Source organism: Saccopteryx leptura, chromosome 2, assembly GCF_036850995.1.
Source record: "Saccopteryx leptura isolate mSacLep1 chromosome 2, mSacLep1_pri_phased_curated, whole genome shotgun sequence".
NCBI lineage: Eukaryota > Metazoa > Chordata > Mammalia > Chiroptera > Emballonuridae > Saccopteryx > Saccopteryx leptura.
The window spans coordinates 179,131,140-179,148,260 of record NC_089504.1 but is presented as its reverse complement, the minus strand read 5'-3'; the positions used below and the strand labels follow the sequence as shown (position 1 = coordinate 179,148,260).

Below are 17,121 nucleotides of genomic sequence, written 5' to 3'. Positions count from 1 at the left end.
AGCATTTCCAGGTCGACGCTTTATCCACTGTGCCACCACAGGTCAGGCAGTAATTGTTTCTTTTTTTTTTTTTTTTTTTTTACGTTTTTCTGAAGCTGGAAACAGGGAGAGACAGTCAGACAGACTCCCGCATGCGCCCGACCGGGATCCACCCGGCACGCCCACCATGGGGCGACGCTCTGCCCACCAGGGGGCGATGCTCTGCCCATCCTGGGCGTCGCCATGTTGCGACCAGAGCCACTCTAGCGCCTGGGGCAGAGGCCACAGAGCCATCCCCAGCGCCCGGGCCATCTTTGCTCCAATGGAGCCTTGGCTGCGGGAGGGGAAGAGAGAGACAGAGAGGAAAGCGCGGCGGAGGGGTGGAGAAGCAAATGGGCGCTTCTCCTATGTGCCCTGGCCGGGAATCGAACCCGGGTCCTCCGCACGCTAGGCCGACGCTCTACCGCTGAGCCAACCGGCCAGGGCCAGTAATTGTTTCTTAAAGGCAACAACTGATCCTGTCCTATGAACACGATAAATTCTGGAATCCACTCCACAGCATACAACATAGAGTGCAAAAAATCTTATATGAAAAATAGTACATTTCTAAATGGGGAAAATGGCAAAAGTACCACCCTCTTACCAGAAGAGGGCACTCAGATATTCCCACAATAGAGCAGAATTTCCGCAATAGAGCTACATTAAGACCTCTTCTCTTCCAGAATCTCTGAAGTTTCTTTAACTGCAGCATAATGCTATGTGTGTGTGTGTGAGTGGGAGGGTGGTGGTGATACAAACAAGGGCAGCTGTACTTGGTGCATTGTGGGAGTTCTTGGAAGAGGCAGACAGTGACAGGCTGCATGGCTTAAGTCTATTCACCTGGGAGAACGGGTCCCTCCAAAGGGGGCCTTTAGCTGCTTAACCCAATATTCATTTATGTCCCATTGGAGGGAAAGGAATAGAGTATAGAGGCCTACTGAAAATGTGTTATTGAGGATGCGGCATAGGATATAAAAATTCAAAAGACCAAAGTTCAAGTTTTAGAATTGTGACTTTAGGCAAGTCATTTATTCTCTTTGAGGCTTAAATATTCCCTTTATGAAGTTGTGGTAAGAATTAAGATGATAAAATGTATGTGAGCACATATAAAAACTTGCTAAATAAATCTAAGATACAATTTAAAAAACATTTTATCAGCCTCTCTCACACCCCCAAGAGTGAAAAAAAGCGGTCTATAGGAAGAATGAGTGAAGGAGACAGAGGTAAGCACTTCACATCTCAAAAGCATGCGGTAAATGCAATGCTGAGTTCAGAAAAAGGAAAAAAAAAGCCAAGGAGGAAAGAAAACAATGAACCCCCAATCAGACATAGGGCTTCCCAGGGACAGGGATGGGGCAACCAACCTCGCCGTTTTTGAGAGGTCAATTTCAGCAGCCCTGGAAAACACCAGCCAGTACTTTGGTGTTTCTTCCTGATGGTGGTCACAGTTGGGGACACAGCCAATGCCTGAACCCTTTTTGCCCTTCCCAGATCTAGGGCACAAGTCCTTCAGCAGCATTTAGTCGTCAGTGCCCAAGACACCTCCAAATTTTTATTGTCTTACCTGCGTATTGCTGTGGCATCTGTGGTGGACTGCAGGAAGAGGGAGACTGAGGCATCTGGTACTGCTCAGAGCCAGGATGTTGTAGAAACCCCACAGAAGGGCTGGGGAAATGGAAAAGAGAGGGGTGGGAAAGTGGCAGAGGGAGCAAACAGCAAACAGCTGCTACTTCCCAGGCCTCCCTAGTGGGAGGCAGAGGCAGCTCTAAGCCTTTCCCAATCCAATTTGCCATGCAATTTCTAAAATCACTAATCTGTTCAGAGTTAATTATATATATTTGTACCTGATCATCTTTCAATTAGGAAGTTGCTAATCAGTGCTACAGATGAAATGTTAGTGACACGTGCTCTTCCCAACAGTGTGGAAACATCAGATACATATATGTGCATCCATGCACACAACACAAATAAACACACACACTCTGAGAAACACAACAGACACACAAAGAGAGTGCCCGAGACAGATAAACAGTGCAAGAGAGAGATGAATAAAAATAAACTAAGGAGATGTGTGATTTAGGATATTTACACAATGGTGAACAGAGACACCTAAAGACAAACAGGGAAAACCCCCCACAAAACTCAAGACAACAGGAGACATACATACAAAGACAGAAATAAACATATATACACTGAGAGAGACACAAAGAAATACATACAGGTAGGCCCAGACTTGAGTTCTAGCTTTAAACTACCTGTGTGACTTCAGGTAGGTTTCCTAACATCCCTAGCTGGAACTTCTTCATTTATTTTAGAAAATTAAAGAAAAAAAAGGGAGGAAAATAAAACAAGGGGAGTGGATTAGATATTTCTAAGGTGCCTTCTACCTTTAAAATTCTATCAACTATATAGTCTATCCTAAGATACATATAAATAGACCTGAGGTTCATCCATGGATATAAACAGAGATACACAGAAAATTTTACATGTATAAAACTCCAAATTGCTTCTTTTAATGAGCAATCTCTATCCCATAATTCTGATTCTCACTGATTAGAAAAACAAAAAATGGGAAATTATAAAGCTTCTGTGTCAGAAGTGGGAATTTTTTTCTACTGATAAGCTCTTATGGAAATGTCAAATCAAGGAGGAGGAAAGGGGAATGAACTCCCTCATATTTCTACGTGCTTTAGGGCAGTGGTCCCCAACCTATTTTGGGCCACGGACCAGTTTAATGTCAGAAAATATTTTCACGGACCAGCCTTTAGGGTGGGACGAATAAATGTATCATGTGACCGAGACAAGCGTCAAGAGTGAGTCTTAGACGGATGTAACAGAGGGAATCTGGTCATTTTTTAGAAATAAAACATCGTTCAGACTTAAATATAAATAAAACGGAAATAATGTAAGTTATTTATTCTTTCTCTGCGGACCGGTACCAAATGGCCCACGGACCAGTACCGGTTCCCAGCCCGGGGGTTGGGGACCACTGCTTTAGGGCACCAATGGGATCTTTCTTTATCCCTGCCTTTCTTTTCTTAGGCCAGTGAAAACAAAACTGGGGTGCAACAGTTGCTAAAGGTCTATGGAAGATGTTCCTGGACCTTCTGGGAGTCCTCACCTCGTACCATTCTGTTGAGCCGTAGGGATCATGCTGTAGTACACTGGCACGCCCCCTGCTGGGAGGCCCCCTTGCACAGACTGGCTCACAGGGACCAACATGGGTTGCTGGAAAGGTGGCTGAACCACGTTTTGCGAGTCATTACCCACTGGGACCTGAGTGGAGGTGAGAAGAGAATGACCACGTGTGCTCCCAATGAGTTCACCCGAGAACAGCCCAGTCATCACTAAACTAAGACACTCAAACTTCTTTCTCTACCTCTCTGAGACTCTTCCTATTATCTGCCTAAAGGAAAGGCTGACAGAGCTATCTCCATTGCCCTCTTCTCCAAATACCACCCTTGACCATCTGATGTAGAGAAAGGAGGCTGGTTTCCTTTAGAGCCTACTTTTCTGGGCATGTACTCATTTGCACGGCTGTATAAAGATCAAACAACTTAAAGACTCTTCTCAGACTCTCTGGGCTTTCTCTGAGGAAAAACACCTAAAATTTTTAGGGGTGAAGTGAACAATATTTCAGTGTTAGAGTTGTCAGATTGTATGATGTGGGAGGCTGTCCTCCTTTCCCTTATCCTGAAGACCCGGTGATCTTTCCCAATGCAGAATGTACCCACTTGGTAAGAAGGCAGTGGAGTGTACTGAACCACCAGGCCTTGCATTTGGCCCCCCATGCCACTCCTCTGGTTGCTGAGCAGGCCCTGGTTCTGTGGCTGCTGGACCCCAATCATGCCTTGGTAAGCTGCCTGCTGCTGATTAGACATCATGGGCTGTAAACCTAGGGATGGGTAAGGCAGAGAAGACATTAGCATGGTCTCAACAATGTTTGGGAGGTCACACTCTATCAACAATTTCTCTTCACTTATCTATTTTACCTTTTCTTTTTCTGGAGATCTTGAGTACCTCTTTAGGACTCTAATCATTCCTGCTTTTTTTTTAAAACAGGGAGATAGGCCCTGGCCAGTTGGCTCAGTGGTAGAGCGTCGGGCTGGCGTGCAGAGGTCCTGGGTTCGATTCCCGGCCAGGGCACACAGGAGAGGCACCCATCTGCTTCTCCACCCCTCCCCCTCTCCTTCCTCTCTGTCTCTCTCTTCCCCTCCCACAGCGAGGCTCCATTGGAGCAACAAATGGCCCGGGTGCTGGGGATGGCTCCTTGGCCTCTGCCCCAGGCGCTAGAGTGGCTCTGGTCGCAGCAAAGCGATGCCCCGGAGGGGCAGAGCATCGCCCCCTGGTGGGCATGCCGGGTGGATCCCGGTCGGGCGCATGCGGGAGTCTGTCTGACTGTCTCTCCCTGTTTCCAGCTTCAGAAAAATACAAAAAAAACCAAAACAAAAACAAAAACAAAACAAAACAAAAAAAAAAACAGGGAGATAATTCTTTTCTCTTTCCCTGCCTCTGCCCCTCCCCTATTCACTAACAGTTCCCCTTACCAGGCTGCTGGGAGGGCTGAGGCAACTGTTGACCACGCTGGGGGCTGTAGGCCACCGGGTGAGACAGAGGTCGATATTGCTGGTTGGAGTTAGGATACTGTCCAGGGGGATAGTAAGAAACCTGGATCTATGGCGAGAGGAAACAGATGTGTGAGAAGCTCCCTCAAATTCAGTCCCAACATCCCCAAACTACTAAATGCATCAGGATTGATGGTCAAAAACCTATAAATGGGGATATTTTGGGTCTGCAACTGCAGCACTGGTACACAAATTTGAAACAGAACAGGAAAGACTTGCGTCATCTAGAAAGACATCGTTCTGACTAGAAAGACAACTCTCAAGTGCAAGGTGGGGAAATGGAGGTGAGGGACAGGTATCCCCTCTGGTCTGTCAAGAGGAAGAGAGGATTATAATACTGGACAAACCGAATCAGTGATTTAAGCTGGGAACCTGAGCTGCTTACCTGCTGAGGGGGCTGCATGTAGCCCTGGGCTGGCAGGACTTGCTGAGCTGGCGGTGCATGGCTAGAGGTGGAATAGTTAGAAGTGGGGAGGGGCTGTCCAGCAGAAGCCATGAGGAAACTAGTCTGCTGGGGGTGCTGGGAGATGAGCGGGGGCTGGAACAGAGCTGTGGATGGGTCAGCTGCTTCAGTAGAACCTTGGCGGCTAAGGTTCATCTGTCCAAAGGTGTTGCTGAGGTCATCTGCCTATTGAAAGAGTGGGGGAGAATCAAGGACTGAGGTCGTATCAAGCCCTATGTCTTTGGCTTCAACATAAGACAGACAGACATACATACAGACAGACAGAAATAGCAACCCCCTCTATAGCCTTCCTTACTTACACCAAATTTGGCACATTCCTGCCTCTGTGCCCTGGGAAGCTAGACCCCTTACCACATATGAGGTAACAATGGCCATTCTGATTATGATTTTTATCAGAATTTGTCCTGGGGAGATAGGAGCTTTGATATAACTTCTATACATTAAAAAAAAAATAGGACAAACTAGATGGTTAATAAAAAGACTGAGTCTTTCCACTTCCTGTCTTCCTCATGCCTCCAACTGAACAAAGTACACCTATGTTGCCAAAAATCCCGTTTTTATAATAAAGGACCCAGATAACAACTTGAGGATTATGGGTGGCTTGGTTCACGTTCCCCACCTCTGCCTATGCAGCAGAAAGACGGGTGGGCTCCCACTCCTGCTGCTCATCTCCTCACTCCCTCTCGAGGTCATTTCCACCTCTGTTCTCTGACACTTGCCTAGAGTTCTCCTGTCCTTCAGAAACTATTTCCAATTCTCACCTCTAAAAGGAGACCAGGGTGAGTGGCTGAGCTGGAGGGCGAGACTGACTGGCTAGTCTGTAATTGCCTTCTCTCTCAGCCCTCTTCTCTAAGCAGCAAGAGTGATGGTGTTCCATCTCTCACTTGCACGGTGAGAGGTTAGAGTTTGTTAGCTTCCTCATCCCTTCTGATCCCTGGACAGTACTTGACACACACACAAACACATCCACACACAGAGTAGAAGTTCTTTTGAAAAAAACAAAACAAAAAACAAACTTTTTCCCCCAAACTAGTAGAAACTAAAGGTAATGCTTTCCTGTGGTTTTACTCAATTTTCAGAGATCTGATCTTCAAGTTGCTATTTCACTACCTTAGTGGGCAGAAACAGTTGACAAGAGGATTGGATTGCTGATTCTTTTGAGGTCCATATTCTAGGACTCTTCAGCATGGAGATAAGAGGTGGGAGGAAAGAGGGGATTATAGTGAAAAAGCAGACAGGTGTGATTAACACAAAATAAAAAGTCAGCTCTCCTATAATGATAGAATTTATCAACTATGAGGCAAATCAGATCTTCAAAGGATTTGTACTCAAGGTGCAAACTAAACAGCAAGTGTTATGCATTAGAAAAGGTTATTTTTTTAATATAAAATAACATGGTGTGAGAGGGGAACATTTTAAGTTTTTACCCATGGTGCTGGAGAAGTATGCAATTGTGTTATTTTTTAAGAAAATGATGAGGAGTTCAGGATAGACCAACATCTGATTTCATTTCCCCTCCTAAAACTCAGGGGAATTCAGTGTTCCTCTCTATCTTTTGTTTCGGCATCTTTTGACAGTGAAATTGCTGTGAAGAGGTCACTAGAATGGAGTATAGTTCAACCTTTGTTGGCCCCTCAAGAACAAACATCTTTTAACATGGCCCCCCCAAAAGTACAACTGTTTTGGAAGGTTGTCACAAACTGACCCAGACATACCCAGAGATACAGGCCACACATGGACAAGGCAGAAAGGGGGAATGAAGTTTATACCATGTTGTACTGCTGGGGTGGAGAGACTGGCAGAAGGACTTGGGGACAGGAGCCTGGAGAGAACTGAACAGGCTGCGGAGAGGGCTGCAGAGCTGGGACTGGCTGTGGACCAGCAGAGACACGTGGAAAACGGAAGAGAAAAGGGAAGCATCAGGAAAGGCAGCAGGGCAGAGATGGAGAGGAAAGGGGAAGGAACAACAACATTAGCCATAAAAGAAATTTCACATGAATAGCAAGGCTGCTGAGCAGGCTGGAGACCAAGCCCAGGATATCTGTGGCTTTCCCATCTCTGATGAATAGGCAATCTCTCCTATGTGGGGAGACCCACTGCACACCCCACCTCATTAGCCACTGAGAACTCTGCAGCTGTTGTGAGCAATTTTAGAACTCTTAGAGCCAGGGTCTGCTGCCTGATTACAAACATAGCTTTGCCCAAAACATTTTTTCTGAACATATGATTCCTGGGGAGTATGATCATAACCCTTCTCAAATCCCTACTTCTGTAGGAAGGGTCATCCACAGTCTGGCTCAGCTCTCCCCGCCATACTCCTGACTTCACAGCATAGCTCTCCTGGAGAAAGTACTCATTCACAAGGATCACCTCCCTCCCAAAGGCAGAAAAGGAAAATACAGCCAATTCACACCTGGTTCTGGTTACTTCCTCCTGCTCCAAGATTGTTCTGTGCAACTCCAGGCTGTGAGGGAAGTATGAAAAATGCTCCCATAAGCAAACAGGGAGGGATTAGGAATAAAATATAAATAGCCTAGTTTTAAGTTTTGTTCCTTCAGTCCCTTCACTAGCCTCAAGCAGGTGGATTTGATGTATTCTAAACCAACTAATGGGAAGTTACTTTTTCTCACTCTTCTTCTGCTCTAGACATTTCAATCCCTCATCAGTCCTCCAGCCACGGCCCCTGATGGTGGTAGGAGGGGTGGGAAAAAGGGGAGAGGCTAGGATAAGAGATGGAAATAACATTTATATACATTGTCTCATTTATATACTTTTTATTATTATAGCTTCACAATAATCTTATGAGGAAATATAACTTGTACTTGCAGTTAAGATAGTAAGGTTCAGAGAAATCAAATCACACATCAAGGATCTCAGTTAATATGACAGAGCTTGGATGGGAACCTTGTTCTGCCTGACATATTCTTTCCATTCCACTCTAGCAGGAGGGAGGGAATGAAAGAAGTATAACAGTCTGACCAGGCGATGGTGCAGTGGATAGAGCATCAGAATGGATGCAGAGGACCCAGGTTCAAAACCCCGAGGTTGCTGGTTTGAGCAGGGCTCACCAGCTTGAAAGTGGGGTTGCTAGCTTGAAGCCCAAGGTCGCTGGCTTGAGCAAGGGGTCACTCACTCTGCTGTAGCCCCCAGGTGAAGGCACATATGAGAAAGCGATCAATGAACAACTAAGGTGCCGCAATGAAGAATTGATGTTTCTCATCTTTCTCCCTTCCTGTCTATCCCCAGCTGTTCCTCTCTCTGACTCTGTCTCTGTCAAAAAAAAAAAAAAAAAAGTAGCCCTGGCTGGTTGGCTCAGCGGTAGAGCATCGGCCTGGCGTGCAGGAGTCCCAGGTTCGATTCCCAGCCAAGGCACACAGGAGAAGTGCCCATCTGCTTCTCCATCCCTCCCCCTCTCCTTCCTCTCTCTCTCTCTCTCTCTTTCCCTCCCGCAGCCAAAGCTCCAATGAAGCAAAGTTGGCCTGGGCGCTGGGGATGGCTCATGGCCTCTGCCCCAGGCGCTAGAATGGCTCCAGCCACAACCAATAGGCATAGCATCGCCCCCTAGTGGGCATACTGGGTGGATCCCGGTTGGGCACATGCGGGAGTGTCTCTCTGTCTCCCTGCTTCTCACTTCAGAAAAATACAGAAAAAAAACAACAACTTTCTAATATATTGATTTTAGAGAGACAGGAAGGGAGACAGAGAGAAATAGAAAAAAACAACTTGTTGTTCCACTTATTTATGCATTCATTGGTTGATTCTTGTATGTGACATGGCAGAGATCAAACCCCACAGCGTTGGTGTATCAAGACAACACTCTAACCAACTGAGCTATTCAGCCAGGGCTCAGCAGGCATCTTTTTAAGAGGTCCTTCCACTTTAAGTAAGTTGGGCAAAAGGTAGCCTCTGGCCCTTTAAATCCTCAGCCTTACTACTTGGTTTCACATGTTCTACTGATACAGGATATGGAGGCCTGCTCTGATAGCAGAGGTCTGCCAAGAAGGGAAGGAGCAGAGTTTAGCTAGCAGTGTCTCCAAGCCTGGGGTAAATCCTCCTGCTACAGAGCTAAAGGTAATTACCTTCTAGTTTCTCCTACAAAGAAAAACATTTAGAGTAAGTACAGTGTGTGCGTGTGTGTACTTGTGGTCACTTCCTTCATCCTTGCTCTGTGATGTACCATTTGAGAAACTGAACTATAAGTATTCTGGGGCTCAGCAACTTGACTTTGGAGAGCCACCAGCACTAAGAGACAGGAAAAAAGAGAAAAGAAAGGAAAAGGTGGCCCTGGTAAGTTGGCTCAGTGGTAGAGTTCCCAGCACATGGACATCCTGGGTTCGATTCCTGGTCAGGGCACACGGAAGAAGCAACCATCTGCTTCTCCACCCCTTCCTCCCCCCCCCCCCCCCCCACAGCTATGGCTCAGTTGGTTCAAGTGCATTGGCCCTGGGTGCTCAGGATGGCTCTGTGGAGACTTTGCCTCAGGAGCTAAAAATAGCTCAGTTGTAAGCATGGCCTCAGATGGGCAGAGTATTGGCCCTAGACTAGGTTTTCCAGGTTGATCCTGGTAAGGGTGCACGCGGGAGCTGAGTCTGTCTCTTCTCCTCTCACTTGGAAAAGAAAAGAAAGAAGAAAGAAAAAGAAAAAAGAGACTACATATAGTGGGTGGGGTGGGGTAGTATAATATTAGCAGCTACCATAAGTGCTTCGGGGATACCAAAACTTAACCAGGATAAAATTTTTGGAGTCTGTGATCACAACCTCAGGAATAATTTCTGAGGGAGCAGAGATCTCTATACCAAATAATGTTCCCTTGTCCCCTATCTAACCCAGCACCATACTCCCTGCAGGAGGTCAGTCAATACCAACAGCTGACCTACTGATCCTCATGATGCAGAAGCACAGATAGAATCTGAGTAAAAGTTTGGAGTTCAGGGCCAGTCACTTGGACATCCTGTCTAACATTTTTTCAGTCCAAAATAGTTCTTCTTTTTACTTATGTCTTTATTTCCATTCCATTCTTGCTGTCTGTTTCTAGATATGGATAGAGGGAGGAGGTAGATGGAAGTCTAAGAAAAAGAAAAGGGAGCAAGACTATATTAAAATCCACACATTTAATTTAATTTATTTTTTTAAAGATTGTATTTATTGATTTTTAGAGAGAAAGAGAGAGAGAGAGAGAGAGAGAGAGAAAGGTGGGGCAGGGAAGGAGCAGGAAGCATCAACTCATAGCAGTTGCTTCTTGCATATGCTTTGACCAGGCAAGCCCAGGGTTTATAACCTGTGCCCTCAGCATTCCAGGTCAATGTTTTCTCCACTGTACCACCACAGGTCAGGCAAAATACACACATTTTAGAAAACTAAAAAAATTCTGGGATCTTGGAAAAGTGAATCATACACACACAGAAACACAGAAGAAGACAGCCACAGGGAGAAGCACAGAGTTTTACCCACTTATAGGTCTGAGTTAAGACACAGACAGGGAAAAGCACACACAGATGTCATGCTTCAGTATGGAGTGACGTAACTGATATGAATGAGATTTAATGAGACAGGTGTTGGTAGAAGAAGAAAGTAAGTCAGGATTATAGAGAAATTGATTTAGGGACTAAGATGAAGAACTAGAATGATCTGTATGTGTTACATGAAAACACAAAGCAGCAGGGTTTCCTAGATCTTCACCGTTCTTTATTTTAGCTTCATGTCACAATGTTTGAATGAGGTAGTACTGGGCCATTCTGGGGTCTGTCCACTCTAGTTTCCAATTCCTGGGGTATGAGTGCTTGGGACTTACTTCTTGTACCTATGGGAGAGATATGTTCCAGGCCAAGCTGGATTAATTAAACAGAGAGGTGAGGGATCCTGGCAGGTGAAACAAGAATTTAAACTGCAAGCCCTGGCCGGTTGGCTCAGCGGTAGAGCGTCGGCCTAGCGTGCGGAGGACCCGGGTTCGATTCCCGGCCAGGGCACACAGGAGAAGCGCCCATTTGCTTCTCCACCCCTCCGCCGCGCTTTCCTCTCTGTCTCTCTCGTCCCCTCCCGCAGCCAAGGCTCCATTGGAGCAAAGATGGCCCGGGCGCTGGGGATGGCTCTGTGGCCTCTGCCTCAGGCGCTAGAGTGGCTCTGGTCGCAACATGGCGACGCCCAGGATGGGCAGAGCGTCGCCCCTGGTGGGCGTGCCGGGTGGATCCCGGTCGGGCGCATGCGGGAGTCTGTCTGACTGTCTCTCCCTGTTTCCAGCTTCAGAAAAATGAAAAAAAAAAAAAAAAAAAAGAATTTAAACTGCAGCCTAAAAGACATGGGCTTTTAGGGCTTTTGCTGACTACCAGCAAATACTTCAGGATAAATCATGGATTCTATTCATAAAGAGCTCAGAGCAGCTCTCCGCAGGGTATTAAGGAGACTTTTAAACCTAGAATACTGAAATTCCATTTAGAATAGGATTTGATTCTTATGCTGATGGCTTGGATGGCCTCCACAGAAGCAGAACTTCACTCACACCCCTGCTGGTACCAACATGTACCCATCCAACAACTGAAGGAAAAAGAAAGAGCTGTTTTATGGCATGGAAAAGAGAAAACATTGGGGTGTTTTTCTGTGCCTTGTGGCATAGGTATTGCAGGAGTCTTGGGTTTTATTTGCTTTACCCCAACCCCAATACATAAAAATGTATGTTTATAGGCCCACAGTCACATGAGTACATTCAGTTAGACTATGATGGAAGATGTGATCTTTTCAAGCTCTCTATATATAGTGAGAAAAATCATACTGTTAATTACACAGGATGTAGATGGAGATGGGGTACAGCAGAAATGTGGAATGGAGGAAAAGATCCCACTGATAATTTTCAGAAGGGAGAGGAAAAAATATATATAGCAAAAATCTCCCAGACTGGCTCTACAAAGAGCACTTTGGCCAAACCTTCATCCTAACTCTTCTTTCCCCAAAAATAACAAATGAGAAAAGGGGGAGAGAGTGGCATGTCTCCAAAAACAGATTTTTCTTGCCACCCACAGCACAAGAGACATGACTGTACTTTCAGAGCTTGCTTGATTCTGAGTGAAGGGGGCTCTGGCACTGAGTGGTGACTCACCTGTGAGATCATGTGATTATTCAAGGGTGGCTGTTGCTGAGGTGTGAGTGGGAGAGCAGGAAGTTGTTGCTGCTGCTGCTGCTGCTGCTGCTGCTGGGCAGTACAAGGGAGAAGGCCCCGGACAGACTGGGATGAGGTGACCTGGTTGCACACTTCTGCGGCACCTAGCGCCATGCCTAAGGCAAAGAGGAGACCCACCAAGAGCTGTAAGCACAAGTCATGAACATACCACCCCAGCTGCAGGGCTCTAGTCTTTCCTCACTCTCTTTCTGTCCATTTCCCCAAATGTCCTGGGAAGACCCACAAATTAGCACAGATGCATTTCAGCTGCCCTGGTGATGGGAGTCCTCATGTTAGCAGGTTTCTGCTCTCTAGGCACAGTCATGTTTGGTTTTAGAATTGAAGAAAATGTGAGGCTAAGTGCCTAAAATCTGTCCATCATGGTTCGATAGCTGTTTCCTGGGAAAGTACAGGTTCCCAGTCCTTCAAGAGGCTGTCTTCTCTTTAATTTCTTTTCAACTTGCAGAATCTCACAAAAGTTGCTAAGCAGGCAGCCTTGCCTCTCCAAGCACATGTCTGTGTACACAAATACATACAACCTTCATCTATTTTCCCCATTTCCAGGCTCTCCAAGTCATGCATGCATTCACATAAAATACTTTTCCTGACTATCTACTATGTACCAGACATTGTATCATGAACTGGGGACACTAAGATGAAGGGAACACAGTCTTTGTCCTTAAACAGCACAGGCTCTCCAGACAAAAGATGAACACCCACACAATGATTACAATCTCATAAGGATAGGGATGCATCATTGATATGAACAAAGTTCTATGAAAACAACGATGAGGAAGCAATAACACCTGGAAGGGTTAGAGGGAAGGTTTTAAAGAGGAAGTGGCAGCAGAGATGGGCTTGAAGGATGAACAGGAGGGTGTGAAAGACTGAGAGGGGATATTCCTAACTGGTGGTAAAGTGGATTGAATGTTGACTCGGGACACTGAGGACCCAGGTTTGAAACACCCAGGTCACTGGCTTGAGTGTGGGCTCATATGACTTGAGTGCAGGCTTGCTAGCTTGAGCGTGAGATCATCCACATGATCCCAAGGTCGCTGGCTTGGCCCAAAGGTCGCTAGCTTGAAGCCTAAGGTCACTGGCTCAGTTTGAGACCCCTGGTATCAAGGCACATAGAGAAGCAATCAATAAACAACTAAAGAGACACAACTATAAGTTGATGCTTCTCATCCCTCTCCCTCCCTCTCTCTCTCTCACAAGAAGAAAAAAAAAAAGACTGAGAGGGTACACTGAGGACCCAGGTTTGAAATCTTAAGGCTTGAGCATGGGTTCATCAGCCTGAGTGCGGGATCACCAATTTGAGCGTGGGATCATAGATAGACATGACCCCGTGGTTGGCTGGCTTGAGCTTAAGGTCACTGGCTCGGCTGGAGTCCCAGTCAAGGTACATATGAGAAAGCAATCAATGAACAACTAAGATGCCGCAACTATAAGTTGATGTTTCTCATCTCTCTCCCTTCCCACCTAACTGTCTCTGTCTTTCTCTATATATAAAAAAAAAAGAAAAAGAAAAGAAATTGTTAGAGAATGGGTGAAAAAGGTAAAGAAGTACAAAATGGCCCTAGTGGGATAACCAGTTTAACCCCTGGTCAAGGCACATATAGAAACAGATTGATGTTTCTGTCTCTCTCTCTCTCTTTCTCTTCCTCTCTTGCTCTAAAATTTATAAATAAAATTTTTTAAAAATTATAGAATAGTCATGAAGAGGAAAACTACATAGAGAATATAGTTAATAATATTCTAATAACTATATATGGTATCAGATGGATGCAAGATTTATCAGGTTGATCATTTAGTAAGTTATATAATGTCTATTCACTGGGGTATACACCTGAAACTAATATAAATAATGTATGGCAACTGTAATTGAAAATAAAAAATAGTTTAAAAAGAAAAGAAACTGTTGGAAGGCCAGAGGACAGGTATCTGAAAATGAGACTGAGATGGCAAACTAGAACCAGGAAGTTATGCTATGTTAAGTAACTTGGTTTTTACTATGCAGAGAATGCAGAAACATAAATATTTTAAAGAAAGGAGTGAGTTGATTAGATCTATGGTATAGACCAGGGGTCGGGAAACTTTTTGCCTGAGAGAGCCATGAACACCACATATTTTAAAATGTAATTCTGTGAGAGCCATACAACGACCCGTGTACGTTAGGCATTATCCAATAAAAATTTGGTGTTGTACCGGAGGACAGCTGTGATTGGCTCCAGCCACCTGTAACCATGAACATGAGTGGTAGGAAATGAATAGATTGCAATACATGAGAATGTTTTATATTTTAATGTTATTATTTTTTATTAAAGATTTGTCTGCGAGCCAGATGCAGTCATCAAAAGAGCCACATCTGGCTCACGAGCCATAGGTTCCCGACCCCTGGATAGACTAATAAGTTGGTTCTAAAAAGGGCTGAGGATACCTGACCAGGAAGTAGAACACTGGATAGAGTGTCAGCCTGGGATGCTAAGGACCCAAGTTCGAAACCCTGAGGTCGCAGGCTTGAGCCCACAGGCCACTGGCTTGAAGATGAGGTCAATGGCTTGAGCCCAAGGTCACTGGCTTGAGCAAGGGGTCAGTGGCTTGGCTGGAACCCCCCAGTCAAGGCACATATGACAAAGCAATCAGTGAACAACTAAGCTGCTGCAACTGAGTTGATGCTTCTCATCTTTCTCCTTTCCTGTCTGTCTCTCTCACTAAAGAGAAAAAAAAAAGGGGCTGAGGATGAAGCAGGAAAATCAGCCTGGGGTTAGTATCATAATAAGAGAAGATAAAGACCTGTATAAAGGCAGAGGCACTGGAGTTAGACAGGTGGTATCAGGAAAGGGCAGCAGACACCAAAAAAGTCAGAGGCAAAAATCTTTGCTACTACTGATAGCTTCTGAGGATAAGGCCTACAGAACTTCTGGGATGAGAATCAAGCAATTCTTATAGGCAGGAGGATGGTGAAACAGAGGTCCACTGGGCATAAAGAGCTAAATATCCTTCTGCTAAGTGTGCAACAGACATAGATGGAGAAATATACACAGCAGATCAGAAGAGCTGAAGAGTGGTTACAGGGCAGGCATGTGGAACATATGTTCCCTCTCAGTGACTAAGCTCCAGAGAAGCAGCTTCAGCAGTATCTCTCAAAGCTCTAGCCCAAGGGTCCCCAAACTTTTTATACAGGAGGCCAGTTCACTGTCCCTCAGACCATTGGAGGCCGGACTATAAAAAAAAACTATGAGCCCTGGCTGGTTGGCTCAGTGGTAGAGCGTTGGCCTGGCGTGCAGAAGTCCTGGGTGAAGAAGTCCCAGATTTGATTCCCGGCCAGGGCACACAGGAGAAGCGCCCATCTGCTTCTCCACCCCTCCCCCTCTCCTTCCTCTCTGTCTCTCTCTTCCCCTCCCGTAGCCGAGGCTCCATTAGAGCAAAGATGGCCCGGGCGCTGGGGATGGCTCCTCGGCCTCTGCCCCAGGCGCTAGAGTGGCTCTGGTAGCGACAAAGCGATGCCCCGGAGGGGCAGAGCATCGCCCCCTGGTGGAGCATCGCCCCCTGGTGGGCAGAGCGTCGCCCCCTGGTGGGTGTGCCGGGTGGATCCCGGGTGGGCGCATGCGGGAGTCTGTCTGACTGTCTCTCCCTGTTTCCGGCTTCAGAAAAATACAGAAAAAAACCCCCAAAAAAACAAACAAAAAAAAAACTATGAACAAATCCCTATGCACACTGCACATATCTTATTTTAAAGTAAAAAAACAAAACGGGAACAAATACAATATTTAAAATAAAGAACAAGTAAATTTAAATCAACAAACTGACCAGTATTTCAATGGGAACTATGGGCCTGCTTTTGGCTAATGAGATGGTCAATGTCCAGTTCCATATTTGTCACTGCTAGCTGTAACAAGTGATATGACGTGCTTCCGGAGCCCTGATGTGTGCGTCCCGCATCACTGGAAGTAGTACTGTACTTGAGTGACACCGCGCTTTGCGGCACTGCCACATACAGTGCTCCAGGAGCACAGGATGCACCCGCCAATGAAAGAAGTGCCCCTTCCAGAAGTGCAGTGGGGGCGGATAAATGGCCTCAGGGGGACGCAATGCAGCCTGTGGGCCGTAGTTTGGGGACCCCTGCTCTAGCCCATTGGCCGCTATCAATGAATTACAAATACTAAACTCTAAGTAAGGGCTCCCTCTGCTCTACAAATCCTTTTTATACTCTCAGAGGCCACAGAATGAAAGCAGCTCTCATCCTCATCTCCGTATATAACCTGAACCTAGGCTAACAGGGATGTCCAACCTAAGTAAAAAAAAAAAACAACAAAAAAACTAATTCAAGTCAGTTTTTTTCAATTAGGAAAGAAGTTTTGAAAAAAATCAGAGGATGCAAAAGGATAACAGATTCATTCAAGAAAATAAATTTCCCTTCATCTGGCTGTATTAGGTTTCCAGAACACAATATTGGAACAAGTGTTTTATTAAAAGTAAGTATCAGTGATGCTTTCTAGAAGACATGATAGGAACAGCACAGAAGGTGAGAAGCTGTAGTACCTGGCCTGGAGATCCTTCCTGCACTGCCACCTTTACTGTTCCCGATGCTGTCACCCCGGGTGAGGATAGAGATTCCACTGAAACTGCTGGCTTTGGTGACAGGGGGCCGCATGCTCCGAACAGAGCCATCAGAGTCCGTGCTGCTCCAAGGCCGTGGCTCCAGGGATTTGAGTTCGCTGTCTGTGCTGCTCTGGCGGCTGCTTGAGGTGCGGCTTAGCCCCTCGCGGTTCCCCCTGCAGAGACCACAGTGGTTAGAGCACCCCCTACCTACCACTTCTGTAGAAGGGCTAGGAGAGAGTTCATCTCTATTCTTTCAATAA

General features: G+C 45.9%; 1 protein-coding gene across 45 annotated transcripts in view; it reads right to left on the bottom strand.

The window, feature by feature from the left end:
• Positions 1 to 17,121, bottom strand: part of R3HDM2 (R3H domain containing 2) — a 223,684-nt gene that overhangs the window by 11,094 nt on the left and 195,469 nt on the right. For 29 of the 45 annotated variants that reach the window (XM_066369420.1, XM_066369422.1, XM_066369421.1 and 26 more), the window contains 9 exons: positions 16,802 to 17,034; positions 12,197 to 12,372; positions 7,520 to 7,570; positions 6,876 to 6,977; positions 5,029 to 5,271; positions 4,566 to 4,692; positions 3,753 to 3,913; positions 3,140 to 3,294; positions 1,583 to 1,683 (listed from right to left, as the gene is read on the bottom strand). In XM_066369420.1, the coding sequence (XP_066225517.1) occupies positions 1,583 to 1,683; positions 3,140 to 3,294; positions 3,753 to 3,913; positions 4,566 to 4,692; positions 5,029 to 5,271; positions 6,876 to 6,977; positions 7,520 to 7,570; positions 12,197 to 12,372; positions 16,802 to 17,034 (1,349 nt within the window). The remainder of the gene's footprint in view (positions 1 to 1,582; positions 1,684 to 3,139; positions 3,295 to 3,752; positions 3,914 to 4,565; positions 4,693 to 5,028; positions 5,272 to 6,875; positions 6,978 to 7,519; positions 7,571 to 12,196; positions 12,373 to 16,801; positions 17,035 to 17,121) is intronic. The other 16 variants (XM_066369432.1, XM_066369435.1, XM_066369440.1 and 13 more) reach the window with 3 other exon arrangements.